The 20,945-nt window shown below is 39.9% G+C and overlaps 1 protein-coding gene across 2 annotated transcripts in view; it reads left to right on the forward strand.

The window, feature by feature from the left end:
- The window catches only part of LOC124865443 (glutamate receptor ionotropic, NMDA 2D), a 105,065-nt gene that overhangs the window by 42,981 nt on the left and 41,139 nt on the right, over positions 1-20,945 (forward strand). The window contains exons 2-6 of one of the 2 annotated variants that reach the window (XM_047360528.1): positions 2,108-2,447; positions 2,740-2,946; positions 4,818-5,084; positions 10,616-10,944; positions 18,465-18,579. In XM_047360528.1, the coding sequence (XP_047216484.1) occupies positions 2,160-2,447; positions 2,740-2,946; positions 4,818-5,084; positions 10,616-10,944; positions 18,465-18,579 (1,206 nt within the window). In that variant the 5' untranslated portion in view covers positions 2,108-2,159. The remainder of the gene's footprint in view (positions 1-2,107; positions 2,448-2,739; positions 2,947-4,817; positions 5,085-10,615; positions 10,945-18,464; positions 18,580-20,945) is intronic. The other variant, XM_047360529.1, reaches the window with a different exon arrangement.

A 20,945-nucleotide genomic window follows, 5' to 3' on the forward strand; every position in this document is an offset into this window, starting at 1 on the left:
AACAAATTAAGCAATGAACCATTACAGGTGCAGCTGTGAACAGAGAAAAAAAGTGCCAATGCTGTGCAGGGATATGTCTGTAAATCTGTGATTACAGAAAAGCCAAAAAGATGAGATTTAGCTAAACTGAAAACCACTTACATGTAAAAAGCAGCTCAATGCGCTCCATTAGTAATCAAAATAAATCTGCAAATTAGAGAAGAACACATGAAGAACAACATGGAATGAGTATTAAATTTATGAGAACATATCAAACAGCACTGACTGAGAAGAAAATTTGATTTGTTAGAATTTTCCTGCATATGTGTACATATGCAGGAATTTGTGCATATGCATGTGTCAATGTATACTTGAATGTATGGTTGTAAGTCTGAAGTGACGCGATCATCAAGTCAACTTCAGTCTTTTGGAGTTTAAGTTAGAAAGTGATTATGGATGTCAAAGTTATGACTTTTAGGGTGTTTTGTACAGTATTTAAATTTTGTGCTGCTGCAAATCAAAAGCAGTTGCAGCCAAAAGTGACTGCGATACTGGGGATGAAAAAAGTTCACTCCTACATGCATTGAGTTTGTCTTGTAAGATGGAGTGGCAGAAACCTAATTTTCCCTAACTGCCCTGTGAGTAACTGTTACCATAAAGCTCCAGGAACAACTAATCTGGATTTTACTAAATTAAGATGTCATGAGAGTCATCTACTGGTTACATGTTAACTTCTTAAAACATTTTAACGTTTTGACTTAAAAAATCCTGCACTCAGTTGGTAGAGTGGGTGCACGGTGTACTGAGGCTGGTGGTTCTCAGCGCACCTGTCCTGGGTTCAACTCTCCCCTGCCTTTTACATGTCTTCCCTTCTCTCTCTGACACCTCTCCTGTCCATTAAATGTCAAATAAAGGCCGCTAGTGCCACAGCATCTTTAAAATAAAAATGTTGAACTATTACATTAGTTCATATATATATATATATATATATATATATATACGCTACCAGTCAATCGCCTTGCTCATTTAAAGGTTTTCCTAATTTTTATGACTATTTAAATTGTACGTAGATTCTCACTGAACGTATCAAAACTGTGAATGAACACATATGGAATTAGGTAGCAAACAAAAAATTGCAAAAGAACTTTAAATATGTTTTATATTTTAGATTCCTTAAAGTACCCGCCCTGTGCTGTGATGACTGAAATATTAACCTTTGGCCGTCTCTCAATGAACCTCTGGCACGTTCTTTCAAGACTCTTTGGAAAACCATTTCAGGTGACCGCCTCATGAAGCTCAGGGAGAGAATGCCAAGAGAGCAAAGCAACAATAAAGCAAAGGGTGACTATTTTGAAGAATCTAAATTATAAAAAGATGCTTAGATTTATTTCACACTGCATAATTCCATGTGTTCATTCATAGTTTTGATGCCTGTGGTGAGAATCTATGAAGATAGTCAGAAAATGAGATCCAAGTGATAAAGTTTATCTAAAACTTTTGACCAGTAGTGTGTGTGTGTGTGTGTGCTTGTGTGTGTGTGTGTGTGTATATGTATATATATCTTAATATATATAAATATAAAACTGTGTGTGTGCATACATCTGTGTTGTGCGAGGATGAGTCTGTTAAGTAATCTTAATTATTGTTATCATTTATGCAGCACAATAACTACTTCCGCCCCCATCTTTGTCTCTGTCTGCTATTAAATCCCTCTCCCTCGTTTACTCTAACAGCCTGTTTCTATTTTTCCTCATATTGTAGCTTCTCAGCCTGCAGCCTAAATACCACCCATTTCATCTTCTCCGTGACTTGCTTTCTTCCAGTCCCTCCATTATTTTTCCCTTCTGCCTCCCATTTTCCTTGTCATTTTGTTTTGTTCCAGCCAATAGCTAACCATTTTTTTAATCCCATGATTAAGTTAGGAATTTCTTACACAGTTTGGCAAGCATGCAATCTGGTTTTTCCCTGCCAACTCTGTGAAGGTTACTGAACCTTTCTTCTTCCTTTTAGACATCTTTATAATCTCTGATGTAATGTCCTCTGTAATGTACATAATATAAAAAAAGACTTTGATTTTTCTCCTGTTTACCTTATTCCTCTCTTCTCCTTGGTGTTCCTCTATTTTCAGGCACCCTCTCTAAGTGCGATATATATCTACCTCCCCCCCCCGGTAGGTTGCAATGGTCGCCATACCTACTCTCTCTCTCCTATTGGTCCTGGCAGAGTGGGCAGGTCTGGTGGACACATCTCCCCACCTCCTGCTCCGGCCGAGCCCGCGGGAGCGTGATGCAGGGGCCATGATGAACGTCAACATTGCCGTGATCCATGCTGGTGCAACGGTGCAGGCGGAGGCGGCAGTGGCGGGACCTGGGGGAAAGGTGCTCTACCCCGACTTAGGACGGGTATACGGCTCCCTGGGGGAGAGCGTGGTCACCCAGTGGGGCTATGCTAACGTCATCTGGCTTCAGGTTAGAGAATGTGTCCTCTGCTCGCTCAACCTTACTTGAAGGTGGAGAATAACAATCCATTATTCATACTTATTGAGCTGAATGAGCAGCACATTGCTGTTGTATAAGCCTCGCTGAATGAGCAGGTGTCAGCCTCCACTCCAACTGTATCTTGTATTGTTAGTAAAACATGTCATACATACTAGAGACCTTCAATGTAAATAACACACTGTCAACACTCCCTGTCCAGGATGCCCAACTCTACTTGTCTCCTGTTTTCTCCCCTTTCTTCATTCCTCCCTTCATCTCCCAGGTGAATGACAGCAGCCCTAAGACGGTGCTGTCCCAGCTGTGTAAGCTTTTAGCAGCAAGGCCCCTGCAGGGTCTGGTTTACGAAGAGGAGAGGCCCCCTCGGACGGCTTGGGGTCCCTTAGCCCCCACGCTGGAGTTTGTCTCTGCACAAACAGGACTGCCTATAGTGGCTGTAGGCGGGGGAGCAGGGCTGGGGAGGATGCCACAGGTAGGAGGAGGGAGGTTGGGAAAGGGTTGGTTGGGAAAGTCCAGAGGCAATGTTCCGAATTTAGTATTTTCATCTACGTCCTTCAAATAGTAGGATTAGGTGTATAACATATTCTGAAATGCTTGGTCTGATCCACAAAATTTGAGCTGTATTTTCTCATATTTTCTGCCATTACAACCAAAAATCTAAATGTATTTTATTGGGATTTTATGAGATGGACCAACACAAAGTAGCTCAAAATAGTGAACTGGTAGAAATATGATACCTTGTTTTTAAAATTGTTTACTAAAAAAAGTAAAACATTTGTCTTATGTGTACTCAACCCCCTTTAATCTGATGCCTTAAATAAAAAGTTCCTTCAGAAATAATTAATTCATACGTTTATTATTAAAAGTGACTGCAAGCTATTCTATGATTGCCTTAGATGTTTGTTAGAGAACATTAGTGAAAAAACAGCATCATGAAGGACAAGGAACAAAACAGACAGATACGGGAGAAAGCCATAAGGAATTTAAACCAGGGTTAGGTTATAAAATGATATTCCAAGCTTTAAACAACCCACAGAGGTCTGTTCAGTCCCTCATCAAATGATGGAAGAACATGACACAGTTGCAGCCCAGTAAAGCATAGCTTCACTTAAACTAACAGGCAGGGCAAAAGCCTTTTGTCAGAGAAGCAGTCAAGAGAGCCATTGTAACTCTGGAGGAGCTGCAGAGAACCTTTTTTCATATTTTGTTTTTGAAAAAAAATCATTTTGCTTCCAAATTTTGCACTACTTTTATTTGGCCTATCAAATTAACTCCCAACAAAAGGCAGTAAGATTTGTAGCTGTGAAGCAAAACTTTGGTAAGGCACCATTAGGTAGATTTTCTACTCATCTTTTGCTCTCACAATCTGCTCTGTCTCACCCGTCATTCACCAAGCAAACACAACTCATCACATGCTGCTGCTTAGATCTGGGAATATTTTTCATGCTATGTGCTTGAACGGTCAAACAGCAGCAGTGCATGTCGTTCTTATGAGCTTGGCAACAAAGTTTGAGAGTTATAATGAGTTAGAAGGATGAACTAACTGGTTTGCGTATGTTTTATTGGGTGCAAAGCAGTTTAATATTTTAGTAAATCAGGGGCAGTGTGTATTACCAACAAAATGAAATGAGTTTAAAGAAAGAACTGCTTATGTTGCAACAGCTGATATTTTGCACACCCTGTGTGAAGAACGAGTGCCAATAGGATGGAGGGGACGCTGAAGGTCAGTGTCACTGATCTGCAAAAACTCTCTGCTGTTTGATCTGTAAATGTCACCAAATGGGGCTGTCACACTGCCTCTGATGTTCCTGGTAGGGAGGCAATGGACAGACATGAAGGTGTATTTGAGTGGACAAGGATGCTGTGTACGCTCTGTACATTTTTGTGGATTTGTTTGTGTACATCAGAGAAAACGTGTACTATATTGCATCACCAAGCACGACAGAAAGGGGAACAAAAAGCCTCATATTTGTGCTTTTAGAATAGCCATTTACTCTTGAGGAATTAAGTTGTAGCACTTTGATAAACTTCCTTTGAAGATGTACTCGTTCTCATCCCCTCCCACCCCTGAGCAGACTTTTTAGAAACACTCCCTTCAGAACGTCAGAGGAGATTTTACTCAACGGGCCGGGCTTTTTCAGCCCTACGGCTGCACAAATGCTGCTGCGGCATTAAAACTTTAAGCCTCATGATGCCCGTGATTAATTGTGCATAAAGACAGAGCAGCTCAGGGCATTGTACTTCCTTGTAGTTAAAGTGTTTTTAATTTCTCAGTTCTGACACAGAGGATCAATTTTGCATCAACACATTTAACCACATCTGCTGCTCTCATTCCCAAATCAGGAATCAGGTTCCATCTTTCTCCAGTTCAGCTCCTCCACCGCACTCCAGTTAGAGGTAATCTTCGAGGTGCTGGAGGAGTACGACTGGACTGCCTTTTCTGTGGTGTCCACACGTCACCATGGCTACCAGGACTTCCTGTCCGTGGTGGAGGGTCTGACGGACGGCTCGTTCATCGGCTGGGAGAAAAAGAGCGTTGTGATCCTGAACGTGACCGACGACCCTGGGGGGGCACGCACACGCAGGCTGCTGAAGGAGAACGAGGCGCAGGTGAGACAGGGGGGAGGGAGGAGGACTAGAGGGAGGAAAGGGGAGGAAGTGCTGCGACAATCATTGGGGGCCCCCTTTCGGACAGGTGGCTTCCCAGCTTTTTCCTTCCTTCTTCGTCACTCCCTCTGCCTCTCCATCTCTCTCTCTCCCCTCTCTCCTCTATCCCTCTGTTCTTCTCTTTCCATCTGCTATGGCCCTAAGGGCTCGACAGAACAACCAAAACCACCAGTCAGTCTCATTTCCCCAGGTTCCCCTGGTTTTCCCATTAAGGAAGCTTAAAACATTCGTATACCAGTATTTCACAAGCTGGTCATTTTTGATTTGAGGAAGATTCAAAAAAGGAAAGATGAAAGAAGTGTTATTAATAAAGGAAACTGTCAATGACATGACCAAAATCTTGCACATTCATCTAAGATATTGTTTCTCTACTTTTTTTGGAGGAGACTTGATGCGCATTGAGGACATAAACAGCAAATCATCACATAACATCTGACCTGATGTGATTCACTGCCTCACTGTGAACTAGTTCTTGTTTACTTGTCGGCTTTTTTTTAATAAAATAAGGTTTAACTAATTAAAAGTCATGATGTCATGTTTCAGTTAGCTTACCAATCATGCCCTTTGAAACCAGGCCTTTCCAGTCTATGTACTTCAGTGTATCTTCTGTTCTCTTTTCTCACATGACTATTTTAATTGGTCAGAATTTTCAATAAAGCTGTTCTTATTTACATATTTTCCATATTTAATTGCACTCCCTTTTAAAGCAAAGTGTTCCCGCTTTGATAAAGATCTTGATTCTGTTTAAGCACGTCAGCTTGCAAAATTGCCAATAATTTAAATTAAAGACAACATCAGCACACATATGTCACCTAAACTTCCCTGTATGATGGATAAAGAGAAAAGTCAGAAGTGAAAGAACGCAATGGCTGCAGGTATTTTGCTCTGCTCCTCACTGCTGTACCTGCATGCCCAGCCCAGCTGCTCTCCTTCCCTGCCAACTGCAGGGTGACATGCAGTAACAACTGAACAAGAATTTTAAAAACAGCAAAATCAGTTTTGATGGTTAGGGCACGAACCTGAAGTTTACATTGTCATGTATAAAGTATGAATTGTCGTTGACAACTTTAAACAGAGATATATGTTTTCAAAAGAGACTTATCCATTCTGTATGCCTGCACATACAGCAGTCACTAAGCTCTTACCTTTGAGGTAAAATGTCACACCTCTTCTATAAAGGAAATGGAATTTGCCGCAAAACACTGCTGAGGTTACATCTTTCAGTCACTACTAATAAGGCACTGAGTTTAAATTCAGCATTATAAAGTTTAAGGTTCTCTAAGAACAGTAACAACATTCATGAACATACTTGTGCACAACACTGATACCAGGCTAATAGAGTGCATAAACAACTTAAATAGCTTTGTATTTAAGATCTACTCATCTATTTCATGAATCGGGTAAAAAATATATCTCAGTTTGTTGCAAATACTTGAAATTTTAATTCTCATTCAAATATAATTTAACATTTTTTTGTTTTTTAAGTTAATGCACTTTGGTAAATTGAATCCAAATTGAGCCATATAAGTAAATGATTGATTCAGTTTGGGTAGAATGAACTGGGGTTTTGGTTTCTACTTCTAAACTCTTTAACTCCTTTGAACTATGCTTGTGTGTTATCTCCTTCCCTACTTCTTTGATACTTTTATTGCTTCTTCCTTTGCTCCTAATGTTGTTGTTTTTTTTTACCTACAACCTGCTATTTTCTTCCAAATTCCTTGCTTTATCAGTATTTTGACCACACATCAGCTTCCACTCTCATTCCCCTTGATCCTGCTGTTACATTGTCTGTTCCTGTACCTTCCTTCTCAGAACTCCCACCCACCCCTCTCACCTTGCCTCACTGGCTCCCCCATCCTACGTTTCTTTGCCTAGAGACAAGCCTCAGTAACCTCAGATGCTGTGCCTTGCACCTTTTTCTCTGCATGGCTATCTTTCATGCCTCCAGTTCACTCGTCCACTTCACACACTCTTCCCTGCATGTCTTCCCTGCCACAGGCTCTGCTCTCTGTTGGCTCGGTTTAGTCTGGGTCTCAATGTCATCACTAATGTCCCAGCATGGCCATTGCAGCTCTGCCTATCATTGTGTTTGTAAGTGTGCGCACGTGTATTGGATTTCTTAGGCTCCACTCTGCCAGATTGTTGTTTAAACGGTATAATGCCTGCCATGATTTGACCATACAAAGACCTAACTATAAGACCTACTTGCTTGTCACAGCTACCCTCCTCCTCCAGGGCTTACAACTGCTTGTGATGGAGTAGTGATGCTGTGTATATTTGTATCTCATACTCTTGCTGTCTGTGCTACATGTTTTGTAATGTCTTCTACAATGTAGATGACCTGATGTAGGTCTGCAGCTCATTTTCTACTTCACGTCTCCACTGTCTATGCTTCATTTCTCTTCCAGTGTCTACCTTGTGTGTATTTTTTCTGTTTTTCTCTGTGTCCCCATCTTTCTCCATTTCCCATCTTTCGGTAGTGCAAGTGTCTGTTTATAAGTCTGATTCCCTCCTTCATTCCTTCATGCAGTCTCTCATCCTCTTTTTCCCTCATCTCTCCTCCCACTCTGTCACTCTTGGCCCATGCCTAATTCACTGGAGGTTTATTGGCACACAGGCAGAATTGTTTTGCCAAACCATTACAGTTCAAAATTCAATGAAGGGACCATTCTCAGAAAGTGCTTTCCATCTTTATCCCTGACTGTCTACCTTCCAGTGCTTCTTGTCCTTTGGTCCTCTTTTGTCTTTTTCTGTCACTCCATATTTTTGCATACTTCCTCTCTTCGTCCTTTTGGGAATTTCATTAGAACTTAAGTCTCAGGCTCAAGGGAAATGCACATGGGAGGCACAAAAAAGTATGTCATATCTTATAATAAAGAACCCACACTGGTTGTGTCTGGTCATGGCTGATGTTCCAAGGAGCAGCACCCAGCGGCCATTTTCAAACCTGTTCTCTTCATCTGCATTGATGTTTGATGTTTTTCTTTCAAAACTATCCATGAATGAAGTCTAGTAATCTTCTTAGTTTTGGTGCATTTTAGCAAGATGTTTCCAAATTGTATTAAAAGGCTCCAGCTGATGCATATCAAATGGTGTTCCGGATGTGGTTTCCTCTTTAAGCTCAAATAGGACCTAAGCCTCAAAAACAAAAACTTGAGACTTGACTTGCACTTTAAAGACTTAAGACTCGACAAAATGGTCTAGGACTCAACTCTGATGAAGCCTCAGATTGTAGCTCTGGCAGGTGATGCGCATATATGCATCTGAAGGGCTGTATTTGATTGCCATGGGCTATTAATTGCCTATAATAATCTGTTGCATTTAGCTGTAGCTTCACAACCATGACTACACATATCTATCCCAAAATAAAATAAAATAAAATAAATGTAATCTTTGACATCATATTCTATCATTGTTAGGCTAGTATCATTACAAAGACGGCTTTTCAAAATGAAAGCACTTCCTGTTCCTAATCTTTTTGAAAATCGGCATTCACACAGGACACTGCACCCTGCTCTTTATGTTGTAGTTTATAGTGTCTCTAGGAACATATTTTCCGTTTAGATTTGACAACTAACATTTAACATACATATTTTAGATCAGGCAAATTCTCAGATTCAGAGAGGAGAAGGAAAGCCTCTAGACCCTGACCTATGCATTGTATAATGAAGGAATGGACAGTGTGAACACAGGGTTACACAGGTGTTGTCTATGACAACTCAAAGACTAAATAGTTCTTCAAGAAAGCATTTCAATAATTTATTCAATACCACGTGCTAAAGAATTAATGTGTATTTATAGTTCTTATGTGAGCATTATGACTTGTTAATTTTTGAAGTAATTTACAGCAGCTCAAAGTATCTATCTATCCAACCATTCATCTATTGTCTATACCTGCTTATCCTTACAGCCTCGCCAATGGTGGGGGCTCTGTCTCCAGCGATAATTGGGCAAAAGGCAGGTTACACCTTGGACATAAGAGAAAGTCCATGTAGGCCAACACAGAGGCATACAAAGGATAGACAACCATGCACGCACAGACTCATACATAAGGACAATTTAGAGAGTCCAATTAACCCAACAGTCATGCTTTTGGACAGTGGGAATAAGCCAAAGTACCCAGCAAGAACCTACACATGCACAGGACGAACAGTTCATACCAGTTTCTGCTTTTCAAGTTAAATGTTTAGAAGAAATATAATTTTTAAACATTCAAGTGTTACACTAGGATACATACTTTGATTTCATAATATACAGCAGTGCAGTTTTATAGGCAGACTAGATGGCATGCATTAGGTAAAATAATATTTATTATCAATTGAGAACTGGCTTAGGACTGCCGTTCAGTGACTACAGACATAAATGTGACTTGTTCCTCAAAGACTAAAGACCTAACTTGGACTTGGCCCATGGAGTTTTGATACATGACTTGAGATGCCCATAAAGACAATAAATTTGACTCGGACTTGCACCTTAAAAACTTGCAACTTGACTCCGACTTGGAAAACATGACTTGTGGAAGACTATGCACTTAGCCTTGCTTTGGTTTCCCATCTCTCTCCACAACTCAATATTTCTCTGTTTCCTTTAACCTCTTAACACTGTCTATATCTCCCTATCCCTCCAGCAGAGTTCACCCAGTATCACTGTTTTTTTTCTATCGGCTTTTTTTTCTCTCTTTACCTCCAGACCCCAATCATTCTCCCTTCTATGTTACAAATATTTTCTATCTCTCCAAGCGCTGATTCCACAAAAATATGCATTTTTTTGCCTTTCTCCACTACCCCCACCTCCCTTTCCTGATTTCTAAGGAGTGGTATTCCCATATTTGACTTCTTCCCTCAATCTGCTCATTTTGCTCCTCTTGCCTCTGTTGTCCTCAGGTCTCTCCTCCAATGTGCTTTTAAAAACATATTTTAAGGTTTAACCTCTCCCCCCCCCCTTCATCTTTCCCTCCCATGTGCTTAGTCTTTTCACTGAGTCTGTCCTCTCTTTTTTGTTAATATTTCTTTGTTCCCCCGCTCGTTTCATTTTCCCTTTCTTGTTTTGATCCCGTTTTCCTTATTCATTACAGTAACTTGTTTCATCAAGTCTAAGCTCATTAAGCACTGACCTCCATTGCCTCTCATACCTTCAGGTTAGCAAACGCAGCCACATAGTCAGACTTACTTGTGTGTGTGCTTTTCATTTAAAGTCATACACTCGACATAAACCTTATCTCATTGCCTTACCGCTATCTCTCCTTACACCTCCTGCAGCATTCTTGTTATTGGTTGATATGGCTTTTTCTACCGATCTTCATCCTCTCCCACTGAGATGCACCTCCTCTCCATTTTTTTATTTGTCTCCTTGCTTCTTCCACCCTCTGTCTTACTCCATGTCTCCCCTTTCCCCTCCTAATCTCACTGGAGTGTATGTGTGTGTGTGTCTTCCCCCATTCCCCTTTCCTTCCCTGCCTCCCTTCTCTCCTCCAGGTGCGTCTGCTGTACTGCTCTCAGGAGGAGGCCGAGCTGGTCTTCCGTGCTGCCTGGGCCGCCGGTCAGGCTGGGGCCTCGCACATGTGGTTCGCAGTGGGCCCTGCTCTCTCAGGTCTTGGCATGGAGAGCCTGCCTCGGGCATTATTCGCCGTACGGCCCCAGGGGTGGAGGGACGAGCCTCGCCGAAGGATCGCTCGGGGTGTGTCTGTGCTCACTCATGGGGCGGTGGCGATGCGCAATGAATATGGAAGCACGGGCGCCCCAAACTTTGTCACCACATGCATGACAGATGCCAATCAGACCCAGAGACTGCGAAGCAGGATGAGGTAAGAAAGGATGTTTTCAATAAATAAAAAAAATACAGTCATCTCACAAAATGTTCTACTTCTTGATCATTTCCATATTTTATCATGTTACAATTACAAGTTGGAGACTAGTTGAGTTGTATTAGAAAACTGGGGCATGCATTTGCATTTTGCCTCCTAAATGAAATCCAATGCAACCAACTGCCTTCAAAAGTTCAAAACTAGTAAGTAGAGCCCACCTGTGTGTAATTTAATTTCAATATGAATACAGCTATTCTGTAAAGGTCTCAGAGGTTTGTTTTAAAGCATTACTGAACAAAAAGCATCATGAAGACCAAGGAAGCACAGCAGGCAGATCAGACATGAAGTTGTGGAGAAGTTTAAAGCAGGCTTTTTTTTTCCAAGTTTTAAATATTTTAAGCAGCACTTTTTCAATCCATCAAAGGTAACCTGAAGAAAGTATGGCACAATTGCAAACCTACTGCAGACAGGTCGACGTAAACAGGTCAGACAAGGAGAGCATTAATCAGCTAAACACACAGAATGCCAATGGTAATTCTGGAGGAGCTAAAGAGATCCACGTCACAGGTGGGAGAATCGATCAACTGGACCAGGCTTGTGGAGGGCACAAACCTAGCCTTTATGGAAGAGTGGCTAAAAGAAATCCATTATCGAGAGTAATAATTAAGAACCTCTGTTTGTAGCTTGACAAAAGCCATGTATGGCACACAGCAAACATGTTGAAGGTGTTTTAGAGAGATGAGTTAAAAACGTAAAGTTTTTTCCCATTCGTAAAGCACTATATGTGGTGAAAAATCATCACTTTATATAACCCTGATAATACAATCACTACTATAAAACAAGGTGGTAGCAGTATCATGCTGCGGGGATCATTTCCTTCAGCAGGGACAGAGGACCTGGTCAGAGTTGATGGGAAGATGGATGGAAATGGATATAGGGCGATTCTTGAAGAAATCTGGTTAAAGGCTGCAAGATACTTTAAACTGTGGTGGAAGTTCATCTTCCAGCAGGACAACATGCAACTAGAGCTACAGTGGAATGGTTTAGTTAAAGATATATTAACATGGCGCTGGTGGTGTAGAGGTTTAAGCGTACGACCCATGTACAGAGGCCCTAGACCTTCATTTGCAGGCTGTTGCGGGAACGAATCCCTGCGAGATGCTGAAGAGATAATTCACCTAAATGATTCAGGTGTGTAAAACCAGGGAACACAACTAAATTTTGTTAGACCCTGGACTTTAATGTCCAGAATATGAGTCCCCTGCCTTAATCCAAATCTTTGGCAAAACTTGGAAATTGGGCCTGTTCTTCAAAAGGTTTGCGTGTACAAAACCACACATAAACCTGTTTACGTCCACACAACTGAACTATAAACGAGGTGCTAATCGGATTGCGTGTGTAAAATCAGCAGAACAGCGGGTGCAAACCTTTCAGCGTATTTGCCTTGATGAATATGCAAAACATATAATAATGACCCAAATGCACAAATTTATGGGAGGGGGATATGCAAATGTAATTCCCTACCACCAGCAATGCAATTTATCAAGCCTGAAACGGATTGCAGGTGCTGTTTTTGCGTCTAGAATTAGCACATTTGAAATGCAGGTGCTAACAAGGGACATAAAAATGTCTGCTGTCACTTTGGCCAGAAGGAGGCATAAATAGAATGACAGATGATGGAGAGAGAGAATCTGTACATCAGTTAACCAATTTGGGTTGTCAAAAATGAAAATAATAAAACAGATAAGAATAGAGGAGGTTTGATTTGGAGCCAATCACAAACAAAAGCCATGACATTTCTCTTATAAACCTCCTTGCACCACTTTTTTCTTGCGTCTAAATCATTCCAGCGCACCATTGCTGTCTGTGAGATCTGCTGCTGAATGCGCACAAACCTGATCATGGCGAAGTGCGCACATAACTGATCATCTGCCAGAGAAGAGCACACAGCCTGTTAACTGTAATTACACATCATGCAAATGACCCACTGTGCTTTGATGTTGCTAATATAATTAATATGAAAGAAATAAAGACATTATAAGGCAGATTAAATCCTTCATTTGCAAACTGGATGCTAAAGGTTCTTCTTAGCAAGTGAAAAATCACCATTTTAAGGTGGTGACAGTGCTTTAACCTTGTCACTAAACAAAACACATTGCCTTATTGGCAGTAACATTGTTGCAGAGCAATCGTAGCTGTCAGTTTGATTATGTTGTTTAAATGTGAACATATGCCAGGGGAGGGTTTATAGAGTGAAAAATTATTTTATGTCATCAAAAAACTATTTGAACATCAAACACATTGTATATCATTAAAATATTGACCAAACAAACAAAATGATTTAAATCCTTATCAGAACAGTGATGTGATGTTTTAAAATTAGCAAAGCTATAATACACAGATAGCCAACTTCTACAACAAACTATTTTTATGTTGCTGATATTATGTTCAGACTTGAATATGGTGGCTGTTTTTGATAAACTCCGAACTAAACACACACTCTCAAAACAAACAAAAAAAACATGGTGAGTCTGCAAAAATAATTAAAAGATTAAAAGGAGGTAAACCTTTAAGAAATTAATAGACAGAGATATTTATCTTTTTTACTGTTAATATTTATTGGCCGATTTGTTGCGAGTTACGTCCAGCAACACAGTTTACAAGCTGTGCGCGCTCCTGTTGTGTTTTCAGCCTAAAAACAACACTGAACAGCTGCCCCTGTGTGCGCACCAATGGCGGAGGGCGCGCACCACTCTGGACACAGCTCTGACTCCCACACAATACCCTGTAGTACAATATTTTTATTAAAGGATAAGCTGAATGTAGTCTTTGCCTCACTGGGTCCATCCGAACCACAAACATCAAGCATCTGCTTGCAGAACAACTTCTAACTCAGCCTTCTGCACGTGCAGTAACGCACTCAGAAGCGCCCTGCCAAATGAACACAGAGGGGACATAATTTCATCAGGGCAGAGGCTGCAATGACAAACCTGCTGCTGTAAATAGTGACAGCAAAAGTTAACAAACTGTAACAGTCCAGATAGGCAGGGAAAGCAGGAAAAAATCAACAACTGGATCATTTATAATGATGCAGCGCAGCAACATCTGCATGTTTCAAGCAACACAGCTTTTGCTCACTTTGCCCGTAGTTCCGCTCAGGGCAGTAGCAGCCAGCCAGTAGCACACGCAATATCCTCACTTAAATAGGACGGTTTTCACCTCTTTTGCACCTGTTATCCATTTCATGGATAGCAATCTTTAAAATCCCACGCAACACGGCCACTCATAACACGTGCAATTTTTTTTTTTTGTACAAGCAATTTAGCGCCCCCAATTTGAGGTCTTTGAAGATCAGGGCCTCTGTTTTTAACCAGAATGAATGAGTTTGAATAATTTTACAAAAAAGGATGGCCAAGATTTCAATCTCCATATGTGCAAAGCTGGTAGAGACATGCTTATAAAGACTTGCAGGTTTACAGTGCCTTGCGAAAGTATTCGGCCCCCTTGAACTGGTCAACCTCTTGCCACATTTCAGGCTTCAAACATAAAGATATAAAATTCAAATTGTTTGTGAAGAATTAACAATAAGTGGGACACAATCGTGAAGTGGAATGAAATTTATTGGATGTGTCAAACTTGTTTAACAAATAAAAAACTGAAAAGTGGGGTGTGCAATATTATTCGGCCCCCTTGCATTAATACTTTGTAGCGCCACCCTTTGCTGCAATTACAGCTGCAAGTCGCTTGGGGTATGTCTCTATCAGTTTTGCACATCGAGAGACTGAAATTCTTGCCCATTTTCCTTGCAAAACAACTCGAGCTCAGTGAGGTTGGATGGAGAGCGTTCATGAACAGCAGTCTTCAACTCTTTCCACAGATTCTCGATTGGATTCAGGTCTGGACTTTGACTTGGCCATTCCAACACCTGGATACGTTTATTTGTGAACCATTCCATTGTAGATTTGGCTTTATGTTTTGGATCATTGTCTTGTTGGAAGATAAATCTCAGTCTCAGGCCTCTTGCAGACTCCAACAGGTTTTCTTCCAGAATGGTCCTGTATTTGGCCCCATCCATCTTCTCATCAATTTTGACCATCTTCCCTGTCCCTGCTGACGAAAAGCAGGCCCAAACCATGATGCTGCCACCACCATGTTTGACATTGGGGATGGTGTGTTCAGGGTGATGAGCTGTGTTGCTTTTACACCAAACATATCGTTTGCATTGTGGCCAAACAGTTGGATTTTGGTTTCATCTGACCAGAGCACCTTCTTCCACATGTTTGGTGTGTCTCCCAGGCAGCTTGTGGCAAGCTTTAAACAAGACTTTTTATGGATATCTTTGAGAAATGGCTATCTTCTTGCCACTCTTCCATAAAGCCAGATTTGTTCAGTGTACGACTGATTGTTGTCCTATGGACAGACTCTCCCACCTCAGCTGTAGATCTCTGCAGTTCATCCAGAGTGATCATGGGCCTCTTGGCTGCATCTCTGATCAGTCTTCTCCTTGTTCCAGATGAAAGTTTAGAGAGACGGCCGGGTCTTGGTAGATTTGCAGTGGTCCATCCATTTCAATATGATTGCTTGCACAGTGCTCCTTGGGATGTTTAAAGCTTGGAAAATCTTGTTGTATCCAAATTCGTCTTTAAACTTCTCCACAACAGTATCTCGGACCTGCCTGGTGTGTTCCTTGGTCTTCATGATGCTCTCTGCGCTTTGAACAGAACCCTGAGACTATCACAGAGCAGCTGCATTTATACGGAGACTTGATTACACACAGGTGGATTCTATTTATCATCATCAGTCATTTGGGACAACATTGGATCATTCAGAGATCCTCACTGAACTTCTGGAGTGAGTTTGCTGCGCTGAAAGTAAAGGGGCCAAATAATATTGCACACCCCACTTTTCAGTTTTTTATTTGTTAAAAAGGTTTGACACATCCAATACATTTTATTCCACTTCACGATTGTGTCCCACTTGTTGTTGATTCTTCACAAAAAATTTGAATTTTATATCTTTATGTTTGAAGCCTGAAATGTGGCAAAAGGTTGAAAAGTTCAAGGGGGCCGAATACTTTCGCAAGGCACTGTAACTACACTGAAATGTATGGACTCTAATGACCTGCTGTATTGCTTGGTTTCCTTAAGCTGTTTGTTCACTAATCTATAGCAAACACGTGGCTCCTTCACAGAACAGCTGTATATATGCTCAGATTAAATTATGTATAGATGAACTCTGTTTACTAATTAGTGGCAGATGGCAAATGATTACACTGGATTTTATGCAGGGGTAAATATATTAAAAATATTAAATATTGATTTTAAAAAGGTTTTGAAAACCATAAACCACTTTCCTTTTACTTTAAAATTATGCACTTTGTGCTGCTCTACATACATACAATCCTAACAGAATACATTGAGGTTTGTGGTTGTAATGTGACAAAATGTGAAACAGTTCAAGATGTCTGAATCCTTTTGGAATTTGCTGTATAAGATAGTTCAACGGCAGACAAAATATGTTAAAAAGCAGGAAACCAAAACAGAGATGGCATAAGGTGAAATTTTCAGATATGAAATTTGGTTCATGGGCAGAATTTGCTGAGAGATATATGGGGGGAATTAGGAGAGTCAGTGTCAGGGAGCAGGAACACTGGGGATATCTGAATTTGGGGCTGGCTATCATCCATGCAATATAGATGATGGTGTGTGTAGTTGTGAGCTGGAAAAATTACCGTAGCATCTGTAGCAAGTGGACCATGTCTCATGTATATTAATGAGCTGCTTTTAATATATTCCCTATTGGCTTTACAAAGACACAGCAACAGACTCCAACAGGTTGCACAAGTGGTTCTTGTAATCATCCTGGATAAATTTTAGCATTGTTTATTCTTACAACAGGTATGCACTATATGTGTATCATACATGAAATTAGGGAACCTGGTTGCTCAAATTGGCTCAGACAAGTAATTAATTTTTATATTTGTAGTCATTTTTGTAAATGAAGCAGAGCACTAACAGTGAGGCAATTATGTTGAAATGATTAATGGATTCTTCTGTTTGTTTATAAACTATGTCCAGGAACAGAACAGAAAGCTGTTTTCATTTCCATCTTTTTACACTGCTGCCTACTGTTCACTGTCTGCAACTACAAGCTGAAGATTTATGTCATGCAACTAAAAAAAGCTTTCAGTATTCTTATTTTTCCTATTTATTTATTTTTATTTATTTTGAAGCCAATGACATGACAAAAGAAGAACATTTGAAGTTCTGTCCTGTTATTATCACTCACACTATAGAGGTTGAAGCCTATGCAGAGAGCAGCAATTGTTTGATTTCAAAGATCCTGAGAGTTTAGTGTGTCCGATCATTTGTCTGTAGTTTTAAGTAACAGACAAGCCAGGTTGTCATCATGGAGCTCCTGTGATTTAGTGTCAAACAAATAAAGGTGGCAGGCATTCTGTTGTGTAAAATGCAACATTGAGATTTTTGTTTCTTCCCTCCACTTAGAAAAAAACAGTTGGCTACAATGGTATTTGTGTTGATTTTCGTCTACTAAATTTACCAATGACTTTTCAAAAACTGCAGTTCCTATTATACCTTTTTTTTATTACACTCACAGATATTTGGCCCTAACTGGAGTTCTTCACTATCACTGTGTTAACTAAATTAGGAAAGTTATTATGTCCTTCCAGTGTGCCACCTGAGAAAGCTTTGTCAATTGTTTCTAAATATATCTGACTTTAACACCTACAGCTACAATCTTCAAAAACTGTTTGCTAAAGTGCTAGGCTAAAGTTAACTTTTTCTACTCTGTTTTAAAATGACTTGATGATAATTCAACTGTCAATACATATTAGTGTCATTCCAGTTAATTGTTAAGACAAAACTAACACAAAAAGTTGTTCACCTGTTTCATAAACTAAGTACTTTGCTTTGAACACAATAACATTTATTGGTCAGTGTTTCAGCTGCTCTCTGCACATCACCTGCTGCAGCTGTTTGTCTGCACCAAAATTATCACCATTTAAAAGACAATTTGCTAACTTTTTGGGTTTTTAAAAATGAAGAGTTAATCGTTCTGATTTTGGTTTACATAAATATATATAAACATGGATGGGTTTTACCCAAAATACATGCAATATTTAACTGTTTGAAAACTGCGCCAGTACAGAGAAAAGCTGATTGCTTGGGAGAACTACTTTTGGTGAAGATCTCTGTTTCCTTTTGTTTTAAAATTTACAGCAAGTGTAAACTCATGTTTAGCTAACATTCAACACTACAAGCTAACAGCTAATAGCTTTGTGTTTCAACCCTAGTTTTGCAAGCAATGGACGCCTAGCATGGTCGCACAACTCACTGCATGGTACAAATGGCAAAATATTGCATAGTACTACAACAACAGATGTCAGCAGCTGAATTTCCTCAAGTAATCATGTAAAAACCTTGTTTAGGACATCTAATGAATTGTAAAGCATTTTAACACCTCACTGTCTCTTCCACCTCTATCTGACAAACATGCAGGTATTTCAGCAATATAACGCTTGGTGGTCGAGACTATTCCTTCAATGGCAACGGTTACCTGGCCAGCCCCTTCTTGGACGTCATCTCTTGGACACCTGGAAGAGGATGGGAAGATGTAAGGACATTAAATCAGTTCTTTAAATATGACCATGTGTTTGGAGATTGAAAGCAATGATCTTCAACAAATAAGGAAGGGGTTGTAGAATACTGTGCAGCACGTAGTATTTATGCTTCACAAAGAGTTTTTAAAATATATTTAATCATGTGTTGAATTCATACATTTGCTCACTTGGATGCTATGTCAATAGTCTTTCCTTTCATATTATTTGAACCTACCATTAAATAAATATTGTATTATTTCGTTTCAAAGTAACCAAAACAACACATTATTTTCCCAACTGTAATTTTGTTTGGTTTGAAAGTAAATTTTTCCTGTTCCTGTTTAAGGAACATTTAAGTCTTACGGAGCCCGCGAGGGGACATGGGGGAATTTATTTATTTTGCGTCCCCACGCAATACTTTTGCGTTCGCTCGCAATACTTTTTGCGTTCTCACGCAATAGTCTTTGCGTTATCTCGCAATACTTTGTGGGAGACCAGTTTTTGAGATTTATTGAGTTTTATTTTGAATTCGGCCTTAAATAAAAGGATCTTCAATCAGACTTAAAGACAGTTATTATCCACATGCTGTCAAAGTACTGAACTCTGGACAATATTACTGCACGAAACCACATCTGTGACACTTTATTTGCTTATTATTGCTGCATGATGTGTACTTTTTTTGCACGCCACTTTTGTTTTTATAGTGAGTTGAACGGTTCTTCTTATCCTAAGCATTTAATCGCATTGTTGACTCCGTGTTAACCTGCATATGACAAATAAACCATATCAATGCCATATCAGTGCTGTTTGTTTTGTGAGCAGTTTGTCATCTGTGCTGCTGTTCCAAAATGCACAACTTTCCTAAGGTGATTAACAACTTTTGCGAGCGAACGCAAAAGTATTGCGTGGAGACGCAAAAGAAAAAAAATTCCCTCATGTCCCCTCGGGGCTCTGTAAAGTCTTGATTGCTCTGTGTAAGCTTGCAGAAAAGGTATATTCTGCATTGACATCTAAAGAAAAAGAGCTTGAAGCGAGCAGGTAGGAAGGGCAGGTTCCAAGGTTTAATGTTCATGTAAAGTTCACTCAGCATGTCAGGGTCCTGAGGCTGATCATTTCTGCTGACCATTTAACTGTACTTTTAATGGCTTGGTGCTCTTGTTATGTTACGGCTGGTACTCTATGTCTGTTTGCCTATTTTCCTTTTGCAACACTTTCACTTGAAGATGTAATGATCAGGCTTTTAGTGGCCAATGCTGACTAATGGTTTTCTTTGATGTTTCACATGCCAATTACAATTTTGGCTGATTCACAAGAACAAAACACCATAACGTGTTAGAAAGGAGAAAACTGTGCTGCAGGTTGTTTAATGGAGGTAGTAGGTTTGAATCCAAGAAAAAATTAGGAAATGGCTATTTTATTCTAATTTCCCCTCGGGGATCAATAAAGTATCTTTGAATTGAATTGAATTGAATTGAATTGAATTCCCATTCTCTAACCTTTATCTGATTTGTACTAATTTGTACATGCAACTACAAAAGCTACAAATTTCAACATAATTGTCATTAATCCTTGCTAAAAGCAAAGGATGGTAAAATAGTATTGAAACAATTAATAACAAACACGATAAACACAATTTATTTGGGACATCCTCCTGATAGACACAATGGAGACAACATACAGGAGGGGATGTTAGAAGAGGGTTTTTTTTTTAAACAGAAACACTTATTTTGTATTATCACTGAATATTTTATGAAGGGAAGATATTATTGGGTGCTCTCAATCATTAGGCATATTACACACAGCCCATGAGCCAAAACAAAATCCACAGCAGCACGCACCTACCTCTTGCAGAACGGTTCTCGTGTAAATATCTCCAGACTTGCAATTAAAAAGAAACCCATCTATGGACAGCTCTTTTTTGCCCATGTTTCAAAATGTCAGTGAAATTGCGTATAAAATTGTTATTGTACAACACTATGCTGGGTGAGACAACAGCTTTGTTTGGTTGACGCTGTGCACAAAGGCTTTACACTTTTTCCCACAATGTACACACCTCTATGATGACTCTGGAAGAAAACACCTCTCTACCACTGTTGCTTCTTTGGGGTTGTCACAGTCGGCACAAGAGAAGCAGCACACATTGTGTAACAACAGGTGGAGCAAACGATGCTGTGAAAAAGTGTTTGCATCTCTAAAAGATTTATTCTGTTTTTGCTTTTTTGTCAAACTTAAATGTTTCATATCTTGATATAAATATTAATCAATATCAGACACAGATAACCAAGAAAGACATTATTCAGTTTTTAAAGGGTAATTTCATTTATTAGGTTAAAAAGACTACCCAAACTATCCTGGTGAAAAGTAATACCCCCCTTGTTAA

The sequence above is a fragment of the Girardinichthys multiradiatus genome, chromosome 3 (assembly GCF_021462225.1).
Source record: "Girardinichthys multiradiatus isolate DD_20200921_A chromosome 3, DD_fGirMul_XY1, whole genome shotgun sequence".
NCBI classification, from domain to species: domain Eukaryota; kingdom Metazoa; phylum Chordata; class Actinopteri; order Cyprinodontiformes; family Goodeidae; genus Girardinichthys; species Girardinichthys multiradiatus.